At 44.2% G+C, this 20,564-nt stretch overlaps 1 protein-coding gene across 2 annotated transcripts in view; it reads right to left on the bottom strand.

Moving 5' to 3' along the window:
- LOC119161925 (phosphatidylinositol-3,5-bisphosphate 3-phosphatase MTMR14) overlaps nt 1-20,564 on the bottom strand; it is a 107,903-nt gene that overhangs the window by 2,052 nt on the left and 85,287 nt on the right. For both annotated transcript variants that reach the window (XM_037414421.2, XM_075880069.1), the window contains exons 15-19: nt 14,836-14,900; nt 14,725-14,777; nt 13,231-13,471; nt 11,404-11,520; nt 1,747-1,845 (exon numbers count right to left, since the gene is read on the bottom strand). In XM_037414421.2, the coding sequence (XP_037270318.2) occupies nt 1,747-1,845; nt 11,404-11,520; nt 13,231-13,471; nt 14,725-14,777; nt 14,836-14,900 (575 nt within the window). The remainder of the gene's footprint in view (nt 1-1,746; nt 1,846-11,403; nt 11,521-13,230; nt 13,472-14,724; nt 14,778-14,835; nt 14,901-20,564) is intronic.

The raw sequence follows: 20,564 nt of genomic DNA, 5'->3' as shown, positions 1-20,564 counted from the left end.
TCATAGCATTGCACGAAACTTTTATTCGAATGTAGTCAATACAGTAATGTCTGTCTATTTAGAATGTCACGATTAGGGCAAAATGTACTGCGGCATCTACGAAATACATGGAAACCTGGGGGGCTTAGTAGTTCGTTAGTTAAAAATGCTAAGAAAGCTTGCTTGGTTATAAACGGCTAAAGTTACAAGCCTTATTACTACTGGCAAGTAACAGGACGCCACAGAGGCAGTATTTTATGCTATAAACGAGTAAATACATGTGTTTCGTAATATTTCTTAAGTGGGAGGTCGCTTGTGGTGCATTTTCTTGTAAACCACGTGCTACGTTCACCAACAGGAGCCTGGCAAATACTTCCTGGTACTCCGTAGTTAAGACACTGGATGCTATATTTTCTTTACATAGCGAGACACCATGGATAAAATGGACGACCTGCGACCGCATTCGCCACATAACACTAAAAAAAGTGGTTTATCTCTCTTTTTAGGAATTCGCATAACATGAAAGTGAAACGCATCCTTGCAGCAGTAGTTGAGCATTAATTGAGCATTATTTCGCCAGAAGGGCGAAGGAATGAATGCTGCAGTAAGAAACTGCAATGTCACGTGAAGAGCAGCAAGAAGCTAGAAACTTGCAGCGCACGTTTTAAGCAAAAAGCACGCTCCATATGAGCATACACAGGATCAGCGTGAACAAAGAGATGTCACAATGTTTACTTAGTGTGTGAGCAGCGCGCTCCTTTCTTAAACGCGGCAGCGGCAACGAGCGAATTAATGTTCGTGCTCTTTTTAACCACTGTACCTCCAAAGTGAACATGCGATGGGAGCAACGGAGGTACAAAAAACTGAATCTCGAAATAGGCGCACGCGTCAGTGAGCTACCACGCTAGAGAAAATCTGTACGCACTTTGACCACGCCATGTGGAGCCTCGCGTGCACAAAAACGCATGGAGTATTGTACTGTTACAAGCTAGGTGTTTCATAAGCGGAAACAAGGGTCTAGCAGAAAAGAAGCCCGAGTGAGACCCTGCGGCCAGTAGCGTGTCTTGTACTTGTTACTACATAGATGAAAAGGCTATGTGATCGCTCGTATATTGTTATTGTTATCCTTCTATAGACAAACTTAGGTAACATGGTAACAACTGCGTTTCAACCAGGTTTACACCAGCGGGCGTCGCCCACAAACTGATGTCTTCTAACTAGATATAAATTTATGAACGGCGCACGTCTTTATCGAAAAACGGTACTTACAATAAACACTATCATACAGAAAACCGTAACATTGTTCACTGGTGAAGGTGGCCGAAACACTGCTGTTGAAGTGTGGCAGCGTGCCTCTGTTCTTACGCCATTTTACAAACAAAGCACTACATTTTAAATTGTAAAATGAACAGTTGATTGCATTTCAACATGTTCCCATCACGACAACATTAGGTAAATGCCGATGATGATTAATCAGCATTTACTGGGCCCAACATTGTTGGTAGTGCGCGCAGACACCAGGCGGTTTGCTTCCCTAGTTGCGGGACCTGTATGTATGCAGCAGCTCCTGGCCCCTGTCCTTCATTGCACGCCGAGTTGGTAGGGGGCTGCTGGATAGAAAGGTCTCCCATTGCTCAAGGGGTTGGGGATTCGGGGTGTCGAAGGGAACGGAAGGTGGGGGTTCCTTAAGTTCTCGGCCCTTTGCTAAGTTGTGGGGTAGGGTGCCATTTTTTACGACAACAAGAGATCGTGAACGTATTTTCTTGCCTGCTTCCAGCGAGACTTGAGTAGGACGTATTTGGATCACCATTGTCCTCCAAAGACAAACTGCTGTCAGTTGATCCAGTTTCTTTGAAGACTTGCCAACTGAAGAAGAAAAACAGCGGACAAGCCAAGCCGTTCAAGTCCTTGAATGCAATCACCGAGGATTGAATGCTTTGTAAGTACAGTCACACCAAACACGAGCTCCAATGTGCTGTCCATGGTCAAAACGACGCCAACACGGCACAATGGTGTCAACATATAAAAAATGGTAATAAATGTAAACACTATTCGGCTACTAACAATTCCAAATTTAATTTCACGATTGTCGGTGCTCCGGTGCAGACTTGCGGCCCATTCAGTGATCACTACCTTGTTAGGAGTCATATGGAGTGGCACTGTGCATTATTTGTCATTCAAACGACTTCAAAAGCACCACTGGTGATTATGCCTCTAAATAATTCATGCGGCGAGGTTATGTTTATTCTAGCTTTGCATACATATCTGCAGCACGTGTGTTATAAAAGTAAAATTGTGGAAGTATTCAGATACTGGAGGAATCGACTGAAAAGTATGACTGCAATTTTTATGATGGTTAAACTTCTTGCCAATGGCCTTCCCATTATCTCAAGCTACCAAGTCACTCCTTAACGTACTTAAGGTGCGAAGCGTTAAATAAAAAGCTGCCTGTTTTTTTTGAACAGCTGCATACGCGAAACTGATTTGGGACTGATGTCCGGCTGACATTTCCATTCCTTTGGTTCAGCGTGAGCTTGCGTTTTTGTGCCCTACCCAAAAATGTGAAACGTCTATATTAATTTCGAAGGCATTATTGACGTGCCTGTTCCACCAATGTCTCGGCAGATGAAGGCGCCGTCATCTCCAAAAGCACTTCCGAGGATACGAAGGCGTCTTATGCTCGTGCAAACACCGAGTTCAAAGTAGGATAAATATATGAAGCTATGTTTAGAACACTTCCACACGTAAATATACCAGTGCTGATGCTGATGGCTTGCACAGTAAAAGAAATGGAAATTGCGTGCAGAGCTCACTGAATGCAAGGCCTATCACACGTCCCACAAACGCACAAGAACGAGATGGTAACCCCAGCAAGATGAGTAAGGAGACAGAAATAAATTTGTTTTTTGGAACGGTAGTGAGCTCTAAAAGTCACTATTGCCACGTGCAAAATCTCTGACTGGTTTGCTGTGGGGTTTCGGCATGCAACTGATAGTTCTGTTGTTGACCACATATTTCAGCAGGTGGATGACAAACTTTACGCACCAACACAAATCAGCGGGTTCGAACCTAGACTGAGATCATGGTAGCCTACCATCTAAACTTCAACAGGGTGGGTGGGGTAGGGGAAGAATGTTTAGTGCTGTTTGTTTTTGTAAATCAGTACCATTTAGCAAAACACGCAAGTTTCAGGTATTGATTATTAACGCTTGTTTTCTGAAAGAAAAATGAGTTCAGACAGGCGAACCGCCACGAAAAATAAAGTGGGAAGCCAGACGGATTGCTGACACCTTATATAAAAAACCCTTAGAACATCTGCACACGCACGCACGCACGCACGCACGCACGCACGGTCCTAAAGTAGCATCTTGGCAAAAGCCCATTGCCAAAAGTAGCCAATTTAGGGTTGGCGCCATGGCTACTTTTTGGCTACGTTAAAACTCCGCTTAGGCGCATTCAGTAGCGAAGTTTCTTATTTGCAGCTAAAAAACAAGAAAGGATTAAAATCAGCCACTGTTTTCAACCTTTTTTGTCGCGTAAGCCTGGCCCTGCCAACAGCCTAATGCGCTCCAAAGCAGCACCACACCAAACAAATTTCAGCACTAAAATAAACCTGATCTGTTATTGTAGATTTTTTAATCGTTTCAGTGTGCGGCTTCAAAGAAAAAGTTCTAACATGCCAATGAACATGATAGCGGGAATGCTCCAAAATTATCCGGTCCTTCAGAAGGAGTCTATCCTGCATGAAAAATTGGCCCCGTATCTGCACGTTACACTGCAAATGTCATCGAAAGACGATAGTCTTGCGTCTGGACAGAGTGATCAAAACGTTTATTTGATGTTCTGCGCAAGGAAATTGGTGAATGGTATTCTAGAGGCGCTGCGTTAGAGTACCTCGAGCGTGTAGTGGAAGCGAAAGAGCGCATCAAGTCACGTCACACGCGACACCTGAGCGCTATCTGCAAGTTTTCCTGGAAAACAGATCGCGCGGCGTGCGCACCCGTTTCTGTGATGATGAGGCGTAGAACGCAAGGCGATGGGTAGTCGCGACAACCGTGTCGTCTTAGCAAAGCAATGGAAACACTGGCTTTTTCGTGCAAGAGTTGCATGGTCAGCGCAGCGTGATAAACAATACGGTCCTTAGGATTACTTATGTATTGCTTTTCTAGTGAAAAAAAATACACATACATAATAATGACGTTGTTATGGTGCCTCAGATATGCGGACTAATTGCTTTTTATTGGACAATTACACAAGTATAAGCCCTGAACCTTGAGCACTGTTGGTGGGCGCTGCGGATGGGGTCGGCCGTTTAGAGTATCGTTTGGTAACTTTGATGCCGTTTAGGGTACCGTTAACGGTGAACAAACAGACGCTAAAATTTTGGTCTGTCTGTCGGTACATTCGTCTAAGGTCCCCAAGAAAGACTATCGTCTTCAACATATACAGATACACCTACTTTAAACTAAATGACGCGATATAGTTGCTGGCCCACAGGTTTGGAGGCGTGTTTCATGAACCTGTCACACAATGCACAGCTACTTATCCTCCGAAACACTGAAATTCTGCCTATGTGCCTCTCTAATGGCGTTTCATTATGTAACACTTAACTTCTGATGAATGAAGATTGTCATACGTCATATATTGTTGACAAGAAGAATGCGAAGAGGAGGAGGAGGAAGGAGAGGAAGGTTAGCCAGTTCTCAGACCGGCTGGCTACACTGTGCTAGGGAACGGGGTAATGGAAATATAAGATAACCAAAGAAACGTTCAAGGAGAAAAAAAAAAGAAGCATGGTAGTACAATCCACGACGCTCCCTACAGTCTGCTTTGAGACTACTTGACCGCCAGAAGCACAACAACGCTCTCAATGCACTTCATGCCAAGGACGGTCTCGGCCAGTTTCCTTATACTCTTTCTTCCAACAATTGGCGATTGTCAAGTCTATCTAGAACTTTCGAAAGTTTTTCTAGCGCACCAAAACGAGAAAGTTCGCCGAGAAGTTGGGAAAACGTCTCCACACAGCCACAGTTGTCTCATGTCGGACTGCTGGCCATCTACGAATAAGCATTCGTAAAGGCCACCTCAATTCACAGACGACATAAAAGTCTCTTCAACTCTGATTATTCCTGATGGAATACGGAGCTGTAGGTGTGGGTACTCTTTATGAAGGCGGACGTTCGTAAATGTCGTCGAATTACACTGAGCGAGTACCAGTTCTCGTGCAAGTGATCGAAGCTTTCTAGTGGGATGCGATCTTGATAATGGTATAGTTGCACAAGGGGCATCATCATCTACAGATCAGGCTGCTTCATCTGCACGGTCATTTCCGTAGATGCCGCAGTGGCCCGGTATCCATCGATACGCTATATCATGCTGCTTCTCTTCAGCCCGATGATAAGGCAGTCTTATTTCAGCGACTAGTTGTTTATTTGTTCTATGACGATATGGTGAGGCAATGACCTGGAGGGCTGCTTTAGAGTCGGAAAAGATTGACCTTGTCTGTGGTGGTTCTTCAACTACGAACTCCAGAGCCGCATGAATGGCGGCGAATTCCGCAGCCGTGGTTAATGTCAGATGCGATGTCCTGAGATTTATTGTAATGGGCTACTCTGGAATTATCACTGCGCCTGTTGAGCTTGCTGAAGTAACCGATCCATCCATGTAAATGTCAATGCGTCCACCGCGTTTCTCATGCAGAAATGGTAGTATTGTTTGTTTTAGGGCCACCTGAATAATTTTTCTTTTATTGAATTCCGGGGATGGTTGTCTGGGCTTCCAGTGGATGTAGACACTACGATGGTAATGGTTGTCTTGCTGTGTGCATGAAGTTCGCGGGAAGCACTGTGCGATGTGGAGGTATAACAGGGCAGACCGCAGAGCGTGCCCTAGAAGTTGGAAAGGAGGCGAAGTTATGCGATGAAATCCGCATATGTCCGTTCTTAAAGCATCGACACGAATGTAGGGACAGGGTGTTCACGTGCGATTGCGGCATTCGCTGCTGAGGATGCCCATTTCGGAAGCCCGATGAATATTTTCAGTGCTTGTGGTTGTATTGAGTGGAGGATGCGTACGCTTGTACGTGTAGACGTGTGAACCCTGATGCCCCGGTGCAGATGTCGTCTGCGTAAATTGACAGATACACGGACCGCGGCAGGATGACGACGAGGCCAATGAGGTCAAGGTTAAAAAGTATGGCGCTCAGGACCCCCCCCCCCCCTCTCTTGGAGGTACACCGCGATAAATTAGTGGTTGTTTGTTGCCCCACCTTTTGACTGAACGAAGAAGGTTCTGTTCTTCAAATAGCCGTAGATCTCTTGGCAGGCGCGGCATCCTAATCCAATGTCTTGAGGCACCCAGGATGGTTTCATGCAATAAATTGTACGCACCTTTAACAAACAAGAAGAGTGCCGCTGATAATCTCTTTGGGATTTTCTACTGTTGTACAGACGTGACAAGGTCAATAACATTGTACCGTCCACGTCTGAAGTCGGTCAAAGCATCGGGGTATATAGTGTTATTCTCCAGGTATAATTCTAGGTGAGTGAGCATCATTCTCTCCATTACCTGTCTAAACCAGCTGGCAAGCACGTGGGGCGATAGTAGGCCATGTCTAGAGGCGTTTTCCTAGCTTCAGCAGAGGCACAAGGCGGCTACCCTACCACGAAGAAGGCACCATACCATCGCTCCACGAGTCATTGTATACAACTAGGAGGGCATGCTGAGCTGTTGCCCCAAGGTTAGCAATGGTCATGTAAGTGACTGCATCAGGTCCAGGAGATGACGAACGCGTCCATGCTACCGATGCTGCCTGAAGCTCCTCTACTGAAAACATTGTCCATCCGAGTGTGTCTAAATCGGCGCGTTTCCTAGGTTACTCATGGTGAACCCGGACTCCTTGGGGGCAACACTGGCGCCGAAATCTGCTACATCAATTTCATGCCGGCTTTGGTGGAGAGCAAGGCATTTGAACGGGCGATGCCGTAGTGGAAATGTTCGTAGGCCATGGATGAATCTCTATATTTGCGAAATAGGTTTGTGGGGGTCGAGCGACTCACACAATGACTTCAATTGAAGAAACAACAATGCATTGATTCGACGCTGAATCTTCTTTCGAAGACGTCTCGCGAGCTCCCTCAAGTTGTAGATGGATTTCGTGCGCCTACAACGTTGTTCGGTACAACGACGGATTGTTCGGAGTCACTGATTGATATGTGAGGTTTAACGTCTCAAAACCACCTATGATTATGAGAGACGCTGTAGTGGAGGGCTACGGAAATTTTTCCCATCTGTGGTTCTTTAACGTGCACCCAACTTTGAGTACACGGGCCTACGACATTACCGCCTCCATCAGAAATGCAGCCGCCGCAGCCGAAATTCGATCGCGTGGCCTGCGGTTCAGCGGCCGAGTACCTTAGCCACTACATTGCTGCGGCGGGGCGTTCGGAGTTGCTCCAACTGCGCTTCGTATTCACAAAAAGCCTGACAAACATTCACAATTAAACGTTGCCTCTTGTATAGTGGTTTTAGTTATACCCTCTAGCCTTTCAAGAGAACCTTTTTTTTTGTTTCCCTCGCACCGCTTCACAATGAATGACCTGTACTTTTACCTGTCTGTCCGTGAAGAAGAAGCCATCTGTGATTTGCTCAGTCTCTTTGTGTTTACGTAGGTAGAGATGTGATCACTGCAATGCGTTTTGTTGTCCGCAAACCACTGTAGCTTGGTACTTAGGCTACTTGACACAAAAGTTAGGTCGAGTCAGCTACTCTAAGTCAGACCGTATAAAAACGTTGGAGTGCCGTCATTTAAGCAATATAGTTGGTGGTCAGATGCAAAGGAGGACTCATGTCTTCCCCGATGGTGTATCTTCTTGTTTCCACAGCGGGTGATGAGTGTTAATATTACCAGTAATAATCCATGGCCCAGATGTCACTGAAATATAGGCACATAGTCTTGAAGTGTCAAAACGGCCTCAAGGCGAATTATATACTGCCACTAGCGTGAAATTCACGTGCTTATATTTAGCTGTAAGGCACACGTATTTGTTGATGTCCTCCGGTGTAACTGGATGCTTATTATATGTGAGTTTGCACCTGACGTAAACAATGACCTTACTGTAGTGGTTGCAGGTTGCAGACCTGAAAGCTTGGTATTTGGATAGTCGTAAGACATTGTGAAGGCGTGGTTCACAAATGACGATAATAGGAAACCGATTCTTGAATACAAGTGACCGAAAATCTAAAATGCACGGTTTAAGGCCTCGGGCATTCCATTGAAAAATTGATACTTCTTGCACTTGTTTATCGAAGCGCTGTAGAGAAAGAGCCATGGTGCTTCTCTAGTCTTGACAGTAGCAGATTTAAAGCGTCCAATATTTGAAGGGCGTTGTGAACGGCCAGATGTCTGAATATTATTCAGGAGTACTCGAATGGTCTTTATGAGGCTCCTAATCACGGCATATTATTTCGTTATATTGACTGTCGCGACTTACTGGCTCTGAAGTAGCTTTGATCGTGCGATGCTGCGGCTCTACTGGTGAATTCATCCATGGTAGCGCTGGCCACACGTCAGGTGGTCAATGATTCTTGCATTTTTCTGAGAATGCTTGTTGTTGGCACTTGTTGGTGCTTTTGATGATGTGCCTGATATAGGGTTGCTGTGTATCCCAGGCCTTGGCAGAAGGTGTCCTAGAAGTTCTCATGTAACGAAAACGCCGACGTCGCAATTTAGCAGAAGCCTGCCTGTAGGTGGAACAGTCTCTGGCCATCTGCCTCAGCACTTTCATCTCTTTCATATCTCAGCGCTTCTTTGAAAACGCATCTTGAGGACCTTGGTAATTGCAGGACTTGCTATTTTCTGCATGGCAAGCTTCCGTGTTGTGTGACTCCGAGCATCGGGAGCACACAACAGAGTTTGTGCGAACAGCGCTCGCGTGTACCATTTTACAGCAGTTCCGACACTGAAAAAGTCTCGGCGCGAACGGCTGCGCTGTGTGTCGAAGTGACCAACCCTAACTTGAGATGGGAGACTGTCACCCTTGAAAACAAGTTTTACGCATCGTGAGTTGCCGAGACAGCGGGCTTGCAAGATGGGAGTAGGTTCCGTCACTGGTTTCATTACAATGGGAAAACCAATGTCACTGATAGAAGGATCGACGTCGTATATAACGCCTGCCCTAGAGCCCTTGCCATCTGGTATGTAAGAACGTACATGTATGTTCTCCAGCATATTGACTTTGCTCAATACGTCCAGAGCAGTACGTTGCGCAACGTATATCGCCAGAACGTTCTTGCAGCCATTGATTCTCACGTGGCCCAGGAGATTTCTACTTCCATTACCGCAGCCAGAAGAACGGTGTCTTCCACAAACACCAATGAAACAGGGAGAAAACAGACTGAAACCAGCGTTCCAATTAGAATCACTTCGTCTTCCCATCGAAGAATGCGTAATTATCTGACTACACTCATATTGCTAACATAAAAGCCAACATGTTCAGCCTTTAGCCCCTCTCTAGGACCGCATTAAAATAATTGCAGTTTGAACTTTTTTTACATTTAAATATACCAGCGAACTGTGCTCCCCGATCAACTTATTTCATCACCGCACTATGGGTCATTCCTTTGGTTATTGCTTTGAAGTCATTCCATGTAATAAAAACAGGAGATTTCTAGTATGTTAGATGTATGCTCAGTGCTCATTTTACTCGCTATATTATGTTCAGTTTTTTTTTGTGTTTTGTCTACTATCGTCAGTAACGCTCTTGGCTTTTTTATTAATAATAAATAAATGCTTCTTTTGAAGCTCACTTGCGCAAAAAATAAATATTTCTTATAAATTATTGCTTACTAGGTTATATTTATTTGCGCTGTGGTGCTCGAATGCTTCCCGACGTTTGCGGAATCATATTGAGGCGGCGGCGGCTGCAATTTTGATGGACGCAAAAATGCTCAGTGTTCGTATACTTAGAATTAGGTGCAAGTTAACGATCTCCAGGTTGTCGAAATTTAGATAGATATGTGAGCTTTAATGTCCCAAAAGTACCAAATGATAATGAGAGACGCCCTAGTGGAGGGCTTCGAAAATTTCGACCACCTGGGGTTCTTTAACGTGCACCCAAATCTGAGCACGCGGGCCTACAGCATTTCCGCCTCCGTCTGCAATGCAGTCACCGCAGTATGGATTTGATCTTGCAACTTGCGGGTCAGCGGCCGAGTACTTTAACCACGGTAGACAACAGCGGCAGGGCAGGTTGTCGAGATTTATGGAGCCGTTCACTACAGCATCCCCCACAATCATACGGTGGTTTTGGGTCGTTAGGCCAGATCAAATATAAGCAAATTATGTTTCATAAAAACTTTAGCCATAATAGGTCAGTGAACTTCCAAGTGGACTCACTCGGACTTACTCATTCAGACCATGCGGCGAGTCTGAGTGAGCCAAGGTTAGTAATTTTTTGGTGAATTTAAGTCCGGATGAGTCAGGTTTAAGAAGTGAGTCAGTGGAACAACTTTATTGACGACCTGGCATAAAGAGGGGATGGGGTTCGAGAATCAAAGCGAGATAATAGCTTGCTTAGTCATCCCGAAGCAGCAACCTACTCGCGTCGAACCCAAGTGAGTTCAGTTCGGAAAAAAATTCTTTGACAGAGTCCGAGTGAGTACAATGCGCAAGATTTATTTCTTGAGTGAGTGTGAATGAGTTACACTTATATTTGCTGACCTAAAGTCATAATACCGTGGTCTTCTATTGGGCTAGTAGTTTGGTGGTAGATTTAAATGACATGACTGCTTCGTCGACTTTTAGTTTCAATTCAAGTTCTTTTTCATGTCTACCCAACAGCAACGCTTGTCTCCCTATTCAACTTGTAGCGCGATCAGGAGTCATACGGGGAACGTAGGTATACTTAATGAACAAGTACTGCGGAGTTTGTGGGTGCATCAGCTGAAAGCACATGTGAGATTCGGGAGCACGAGGTGGACTTTTCCACTTGCTGTTTACGCAGAGGGGTTATCCACGGCCTCAATAGGAACGCACAACAGTATCGCTGAAATACAATCGCAAGAACTACTAGACACATCTATATCTAGACCCATAAGGAACGCAGTAATGTCAGCCGTAGGAAGAGGGCGCGAAATTAGCATGAGACAAAAAGGCCACATTATATGCACTCTTCCTGTAATTTCTAAATTGTTCTTTCGTGAATGATGATCCAATAGGGCAACAGTCTGTACCGAGTGTTCACCCAATCCGAAATTATTCGCACAGCTTATTAGGCTGTTAAAATGGTGTTCAGTGTCAAAAATGTAGGTATATAACGGGCTTCCTCATTTCCGCCCTAACTATGATTATACCTTCCTCCATAACATCGCATGCAGTAGATGTATACCAAAGGCATTGAATCTGCCATAGATATTACGGCTTACCTTTCTTGAATGTCAATCAACGTTTCTGTCGGTGGCTGAGACAGCATAACCGAAAGGGATATACCTTCGACACTCGCCTCCTCGACATCAAAAGGAGCTTCTTCGCAAGCCTTATCACTGCAGAAAACCATAGGTTTCAGCGACAAAGTGATGACAGGTTGAGTAGATATACTATGTGAAATATATACCAAATGGTGTCCTTGAAAGCCACTTGTTATAGTCTTATCAAAACGAAAATATGTTTTCTCAAAAATATTGTATGAAAATTTAATGAGACCCTATATTAGTCAGTTGATTGAGCGCAAATACTGGTACATAACGAATAAAGTGTTTATATGGTTTGATAACGTGCGGCATTCGAATATAGATGAACTCCGCAATCCGAAATGCGAAATATACTATTGCAGTTCCTGCGTCAATTTGTCGCCAATAAGATGCATCCTAGCTCATTATATACTGAAAAATGTCTAACTACTCACTCTGCCTTTCAATTCATACCTGAAAAATGGCTAATTAGTCACCGGTAGTACATAACTACGGTTGGATAATTCTACGTACAAAGTACACCAGCTGTATACAAATAAGTGGAGCACTCAGCAATTTCACGCAAAAGAGGAAACAACTCTACTTTCAAAAAATGACTATTTGCTTTACCCGAAAGGAACTCTCAAGCAAATATATCCACCATCTTTCTAGCACGCGAAATAGAATTGTTAGATATACTCGCGTCGGCACCGTCGCTTGAAAATACAACTTCTTGCTATAATGATATCACCACACCACACTGTCTTATTTGCTCTACTTCATCCTCACAATAAATATTATTGCTGGAAAGCGCTGCGTCACATTCTTACTTTGTACAAAATCACACGTACGCTTTTCCTAAATTGAGTCAGTGGGTGAATACTTTGAAATACTACTAACAGAATACGCCCATTTCCCTTTTTGCAGCAAACATGGACAAATCATTGCAACAACAGAATAACAAGTTGTGTTGAGTATAGTTTATTGGATGGTCAGATGTGAGAACAAGGATAGTGGGAGAAGATAAGCAAAAGTGCATGCATAAATTATGTTGTAACGTATACTCTTGACTACAATTTTGCAATCTGGATGTCCATCAGTGTCCTGTCCTGCGCACGCGTTCGGGGCAGCGCCGAAAGCATCGGACAGCACCAAGAACTTTTGTGGTGAAAGCGGCTATTGTAAAATGTAGTACACATATGTATTGCTGGTAAAAACGGTAGCTCTAACTGGGCAAAGAGGCAAACTATGTGCCTCTTTTAAGCCACTATTGAGTTAATTAGGCACCCGAAATGAGGGGGATATAGTTATTCCGAAGGCCGAAAACGACATTTCAGTCATCTTGTACACGCTTAAGTGTAAACAAGTCGGCAAAAATAGTGAAATGTGATGACAGTAAAATTTCCAAGGAATTAAAACAAATGCAAAAAGAAAAGGAATGGAAATGAGCCCGTGGAGGCCGGACCCTGAATCCCCACGTGACATTTCTCGCGTTCTACATCTTATGAGTTGCAGCTATGTCTACTGGTGTTCGGGAATCTTCGCACTAGACTTTTGAAAAAAAAAATGAGGATCTCCTCAATGCTGTTATGAATCTCAAAAGAAATCTGCAAATTCGAAGTGCGACGTCGTACTTCCGGGACATAGTAAATAGGTTTTACTTGACAGTTCACTCACGGCCATAAATGCCACAGTACCGTATGTGGAACAATTAAGGACGGAGTCATTTTGTGAAGCACTAAGTTGTAACAAACTAAACGGATTTCATGCAAGAGCAAAATCTTTCGCTAGCAAAATACTTGCCTGTGGCTATAACATTGGCGGTGATGTTCGACTAGTGCAGGAAACTCTCGCGATGCAATAGAGATATCGCTGCTCGATGTGCTTGCGAGGCTAGCATAATGGCTTGTATCGACATGTCCGCTTGCAGATGGCCCTGCATCAATCGTGTCCACCGTCTGCATTTCTTGCACCATGGTGGTTGTCTCGGCTTCTGGAACATGGAACCCTGAACAGCTGATATCGGCATCCAGAGATTCTCGCTCTGCAAAGGCCCAGTAGCAAGAAACAATCAATGTCGCCTATTAGAAGGACCCATTAACAATAAGTTTGGGGGGTTGGACATCTCGACACAACCATATGATTCTTGGGGACATGGTGGTGGAGGCTTCAGAAATTCCGACCTCCTGGGGGTTCCTCATTGTGCAGGTAAATCTAAGTACGCCGGCCCTAAGTATTTTCGCTGCCATCGAAATTGCGGCAGCTGTAGCCGGGATTGGATTCCGCGACCTTCGGGTCAGTAGTCGAGAACCATAACCACGAGACCACCATGACGGTTTAGAATACATTATTCACCGTGAAAGAAAGTAGTTGGTAATCGATGTACACTGGGAGAATTTTTAGAGTTTTTTCTACATATAACCAATGGCTCATAATTATCAACAATAGAATTACAAAACAACTTCAGGATCTCAAAACTTGTCCGGTTCTTTCATCGTTTAACATGTTGTGGGTATCTTGTCTAATTATATATTAGTTGTTATTAATTCGCTAGTCATTAGAACAAATCTCGATGTTGTATATTTGCTACACAAAACAAACGTTTGTTAACCATAACACTTGTACCATGCATCTTTACTTGAACTATCAAACAAATGTTCGGGGTCTAACACGTGGCTTTTTCTTAAGTGCCAGACAGAACGCCAAGTAAATATTCAATGAAAACAATTTCAGTATTTTATAAAGGTCTCAGGAGTGAACAAGTAATGGCTAATTGCTTGAAAACTAATCCCAAATCGCTACTTTATGGGAATGGTCCGTGTTACTAGACAATCAATTATTTACATGGTCATTTACTTATTACTTGAGCTGCCAGCAATATCTAGCTTAGCGATTTGTTTTCCCTGCACAGCGAGACAGAAAACCATAAATATGCATTTGATCTGCTCTACTTCTTTCTTATACGCTAAATTTAAGCAAATAGAGGTTGCAGAGAATTTCGCTGTCGTAGTCAGTACTATAGTGCGCTTTTGTACGCTACACTGCGGTTAGAGCTTGATAACTATGAGTTCATAGGACTCACGTCAGCTGTTCTGAACTGTGCACCCGAGCCCGCTATGGCAAGCTCACGGAAGCATGCTCTTTGTATTTTTGGTGATTTACATTACATTTTGGTAATATACACTGAACGTGAGCTTAACCGAACGCTATTCAGTAAAATCAAACAAACAAACTGAATAATCACCACCACACTGTCCAGAAACCACAGAAAAATACGCGCTTCCGAAACGTACTTACCTGAGGCAGAGGATGTTCTTACGATTTTAGAGCTCGTGTTCCCATGACTCTTGCTGAAAAAAAAAATGTAAGTTTTAAATGATGCACCGTCGCATAACTATAAGGACTTACAGGTTCAACGTTGAGAATTCTTCCGCACTGATGTACTTGAGCATGTTGAAGCAGAAGAAGAATATCTGAAGAGAGAAGCGAATTTTTGAAATAGTTGTTACTGAACGGCATTGTAAAAACGTGCATGGTTAATGCTATTTTGAGGGCAGTGTCACAAGCAAAGACTTCTTAAATACGTAAGTGTCATCAATTCACATTTTGCGTGATATGGCGTGTGCGCGCTGGGGTCAGCCACCCAGAACAATTTATGAGATGTTGGTACAGGTTATATTGCAATGAATTCAGCCTTATAACTACACATACACTTCACACTTTTAATCAGTCTTGAACCTCCCCTCGATAGTTCGTGAACACACACCTCCTACGGAAAGCATACATTGTAAAGGTGTGTGAATAGTAACGTCAAGAATAATATCAAATACGGATCAAATAGTGATGACAACCAATGTAATAGGAGTGTAAAATGAATACTACTCGAATAAGTTGCGAATATTTACGCAAGAAGTTTCGCCACATTCCTATACCTGAGTAGTTCACTTGAAACAATTTGTAACAGAAATTACAAAGAAATATAACGGTTAACTTTAACCAAAGAAAAATGCCACATCTATGTAAACTAAAGTAACCTGTTATAAGCAATGACAGTCGAAGTGATATTTTGTATTGGTACTTTGAATTACCATGGTTGCTTTGAAATTGTAAGCGGTACTTTGTGGCCATCTTTTAAATAAATCAGTCATACAAATCAAGCTATATAGAATGAACATACGAATGTCATAAAAGTATATCAGGATGAGAACGCTTTCTTTTGGTGACAACAGTTTTAGGTGAAGCGCTTTCATCTGTGATTAGCACGGCGTCAACCATTTTGTCACTGGAAAGGCTAGTTGGGTCTATATATTACAATATTTAAAGAAACTAAAGTGCTAATCTCAATTTTTTAATCCATTAATCATTTGCTTTTTTTTCACCACTGCTGATTACTCTAAAATTACTAAAATGTATTCGCTATTTCAAACTTGAGCAATGTACTCGGCCGCTGAATAGACTACACGGCTATTTCATTCGCTATTCGAGTTTTTCGAGTACTATCTCCTCCTGTTGCACTGCTATGAACATCTCGGCAAAATGTTGCAGGTGTGTGCGGCAATGAGTTTAGAATCGAAGCCCGACGTTGCCCCTTTTTTAGGCACCCTCTTTTCACATAGACCTGTGCTCACTATTCATAGTAGGTGGCGAATGCTGTTCGATGTCGAAGAGCCGATAACATGCTGTTGGTGAACAGCGACAATAAATCAAAAGTGGTGTTTCCATATGTTGCATTTCTAGCCTCGAGGTACACTAATGTACCGATGTCGTGTTCCATAGCCTGCTAACATTATCACCGTGCACCACACTTGCCCAGAATAATCACTATGATCACTATGAGAGCGATCACGCTTTCTCATGCACACTCAAGGTCATGACGCGCGCTGACGATCTCTTTCCTTCACGCCATTGCTCCCTGAAGGCCTTCCTGCGCCTCGCGGAGAAGAGAGAAAGCGCTGAAAGTGTGCGGCAAACCCTTGTAATGGCGCTCGTTCACCTGAGGCACGGCTATCATAATCGACGGAGAGTGGGAAAGGACAGGGGTTAATCACCTCTTGCGCCACCTCGCTCGGTAAAACTGCCGGACTTTAAATAAAGGTCCTTCATTCGTTCATTCATTCATGACGCATCAAGAATATTGTAGCGGCTATCGGTTAGTGGCGCAAGAAACTCAGATACGAATTCCTGCTATGATTACGTTGACATGTAATTCAGGATCATTTTAAGCTCAATGCTAACTTTTTACTTTCCCATTCACGGTTGAAAAACAACCTTGCCGCGCCATGGGGGAAGTATTTGGACTATGCGACGATAGAATTCAGTATTTACCCATCCAGGTGTTCATTAGTGTTACCATAGTTTAGCATTGAATGTGCAGAGAATGTACCCGAACAAGCATTTGCGTCTCACGTCATGTGTACTTCGATGCAAAAATATTACGCTAACAAGAATTACCAGCATCGCGAGGCCATACGGAAACAGACTCTCTACGAGCTGCATCGTTCCTTCTTGCGTAGAGGGGCACATGAGTGCTTTTTTCGCGCACTCTAGTAAGCGAGTAAGTACGCAGTACTCTGCGCTTACCCCGAGATATATAAACGACAATCAGCTCAGTTTGTCGTAAGTGGAATGGGGACGTCACTACTACGGGAACACTAATGCCATTTCTGCAACAACCTACAACCCCAGGATAACGCCGGTGTTTAAATGATATTGCGCTCTACTGTCAGATGCGAATATATTTGCAGCACACAAATTCATCTGTACCCTGATTGTTTCTCATAAAATGTTACGTGGTTTTCTACCGTACTACACTTTGACTTCAGGTGGAGTGAAAGATTTTTCGTGGACAAAATAAACCATGAATATTGGTTCGTCTTTAAATACTCCCTATGCCACCTTTCAAGAATATCACTTGGCTCGAAGTGGTACTAACATTTTTGGGAGGTGGGTTTACATTGCCATACAAATTTGGTATATACATAGGCGGCTCTGAGCAAGTGCACGGCTGAGAAACTGCTGTTAAGAAAGTTCAATCTTATATTAAGACCAATGTTCCTGTTTCGCACCTATACGGAAATCAAAACTAGCTTGACATGAGGCTACCGTAAGAATTCCGGTGACTTCATGCAGAAGGCTGACTAGTTGTGATGACGTCAGGCACTAAAGCTTCCAAAATAGCCACTTCTGCCTTACCTATACATTCAAAATGGCTGATTGTCGCCCATGGAGCCATGGCTGTGAAACGGCCATGCAGACGCCACAATATCTTGCCCTCATGCTGTGTTGTGCGGCATGGTACTGTGGAACCCAAACTGGCTTTCAAAAACACACCTGCATTATTTTTTAGGGTGCACTCACGTATATCAGTGCGTTTTTTGAAGCTTCCGAGGGCTTTGCTTTTCATTTTGCAAAAAAAATGTCTGTGCCCCTTTAAGCTGCCGATAGCTTGAGCGAAGTGCAGTTCAGCATAGATGTTTGCAAAAGAACTTAATTTTCAAGGTGGAAACTACTGTATCCCCTGAACAGTGACTTAGTACGTGGTAAGTACGGCGACTTCATACGTGTCCTAGTGACTTGGTTTGGCGACGCCCATTCCGATCATTATTCACCGCGCAATTGAGGACGCTCCGCCAAAGGGAAGCCACACTACATAATCGCACTGATACAGTCGAGCATTTGTCACGTAAACCACACGCAAAATGCCCTAAAACTGCACTGGATCTTGCTATTACCCAAACATTTATCGACGCCATATCCGACTGCAGTATGCAGACCTTCTTGCGCCTTGGTCGCTCTGCCAACTTTCGCGGAGCACAGGCGCTAACTCTTGAAGCTCAGGTTGTGGAGCCACCAATCAGTGCTTCACGTGGCCGCTCTACGCTAATTCAACAACCCTCACTATCCTAAACAGTACTGCGAAACACTTCTAACGAACTTCACCTGCTTGGTGGTGTTAGAAGTGTCGTGACGCTGGGCACTGCACCCCTGGTAGTGAATTCACGGAATACAGCGGCGAGTAGCTCGCATCTACAATTACCGCTGGAAGCACCTAGCCTTACCCACCAAACTCAGCTGTTTTCTCTTGTGACATGGTCAGGCGTACCAAACGCAAAATAGCAACTGGGTAACCTGAGCTTATCTTCTGAAGCTCTCAGACATCGGCTCTAGTATGTCCTTTCTACAAGATTTTCTTTCACGTGGCAACCTTCTACATCCCCAGAAAAGCATCAGTCTTTTACTGCTACGTCTTGTTGATGGAGCTGTCGTGCTGCCTCTTGGCGATACCTTTGTGGTAATTACAGCGTTCGGAAAAACGATGCGACTCCCGTTTGTGGTACTGCGCAACCTGGCTGCTCTTGTGAACTTGCGCTGCAACTGGTGCTGTGCGATGAAGCTCAGTTTGAATTTTAAGGACGAGGACTACGTTGTGCAACTCAATCAACCCACCCGCAGCGCTGCTGGCGCCGTACCAGCCACAGCGAATATACCTGCAAAGACTCTCACGCACTAGTGGCGCAAATGTTTGCCCAAACGCAGCCCATAATAAGGAAGACTCTGCAGGAGGTACTTAGATATGCTACGAGTAGCCGTCCCCTCATACAAAGCGTTTTTTCACCGTGTGCAACACCGAATTCATGTAGTGGTCCCAAAAAGCTTTCTATGTTTGTCAGGCGACACGGCCTGTATGTTTTGAACTGCAACCAGAAAGAAAACGTCAACGTCAGAGTCTGTTCCAACCGTGTCGGTGCAGGTAACCTTAGCGTCATCGGTCGCTGTCTGATGCTGTCTGGGTCCCTGTTCACTTAGATGGTAGAAATAACGTTGACGAAGACATTTTCAGTGAACCTTTTTTGTACTCACGGCTGTCGTCGGAGTTTGGCATGCCACGAGCTGTCATCTGTTGCTCACGAGAAAATTTCAGTACATGTGTTCTGAATATAACCAACCATGATTCACATCTAGACACCGGTACAATCTTGGAGAGTGGACCATATCTTCTCCACCAGGTGTCTTTGCCACGGTGCCACCAAACGACGCTTTTCTTTTCTAGAAATAACACTGAAATTAACTGGGACGTCTTCAACTTCGGGCCAGACCTAACGACTTCTTAAAAACATCACACACAGTTGCTGCAGAAATACCGCTGCTGCATCGCGGTAACGCAAAGTGAACTTAGTTGCATGAACATGCTACAACACGCGATTGATATAAAAATTTATCCGCCACAATACACGTCACATTTCCTTATCATAAGTCGAGTAAATTTCAGCCCAATTCAAAGACATGCTCGAACATGGCGTTATTTTTCCTTCGTCGAGCTTATGGTGCTTGTGCGAGGTCCTGATGAAAAAAAAAAGAAGACGGTAAAACTCGCGTTTGTATAGATTACCGCTGATTCAACAGCGTTATGATGTCCGACGTTGATCTTTTGCGCCTCGACGACGCTGTAGATCGTCTACACGAGGCGCAGTTCACCACCTTAGACCTTTATCCGGATACTTGCAAGTGAGCTTGATCCTAGAGACTCAGAAAAGAGCGCCTTCATAACACCTGATGGCCTGTACTAATTTAACCACCTTTCTTTTGGCCTTTGCAATGCTTCCACGACATTTCAGAGGCTTATGGATCGCGTTCTTGGGTACTTAAAGTCGACACTGGCACTGGTACACTTGGATGACTTATGCTCCAACACTTATGCTTCAACATTCGAGGAACACCACGATATGTGGGGTGTAACGCCCCAAAATGACCATATGACTGGGAGACGTCGTAGTGGAGAGTTTCGGCTATTTCTACCACCTGGGGTCCTTTAACGTGCCGCCAAATCTGAGCACACGGGCTTACAGTATTTTTCGCCTCCATCTAAATGCAGCCGCCGTAGCCGGGATTTGATCCCGCGACCTGTAGGTCAGCAGCCCAGTACCTTAACCACTATACCACCGCAGCCACACCATTTGAGGAACACCAAATAAGGCTTGAGCTCGTATTTACTGCTCTATCAAAGGCAAATCTCCGTATAAAATCTAAGTGTTATTATGGCTTCTCAGAAGCCACGTATTTAGACCATGTATGTGGCCGTGGCCGCATCCCTAACCCGTTCAAATCAAGTGCGCTGGCCAGCATTACGCCACTGACGA

Source organism: Rhipicephalus microplus, chromosome X (assembly GCF_043290135.1).
Source record: "Rhipicephalus microplus isolate Deutch F79 chromosome X, USDA_Rmic, whole genome shotgun sequence".
NCBI lineage: Eukaryota > Metazoa > Arthropoda > Arachnida > Ixodida > Ixodidae > Rhipicephalus > Rhipicephalus microplus.
The sequence above is the reverse complement of the archived record's forward strand: the minus strand, read 5'-3'. Positions and strand labels throughout refer to the sequence as shown.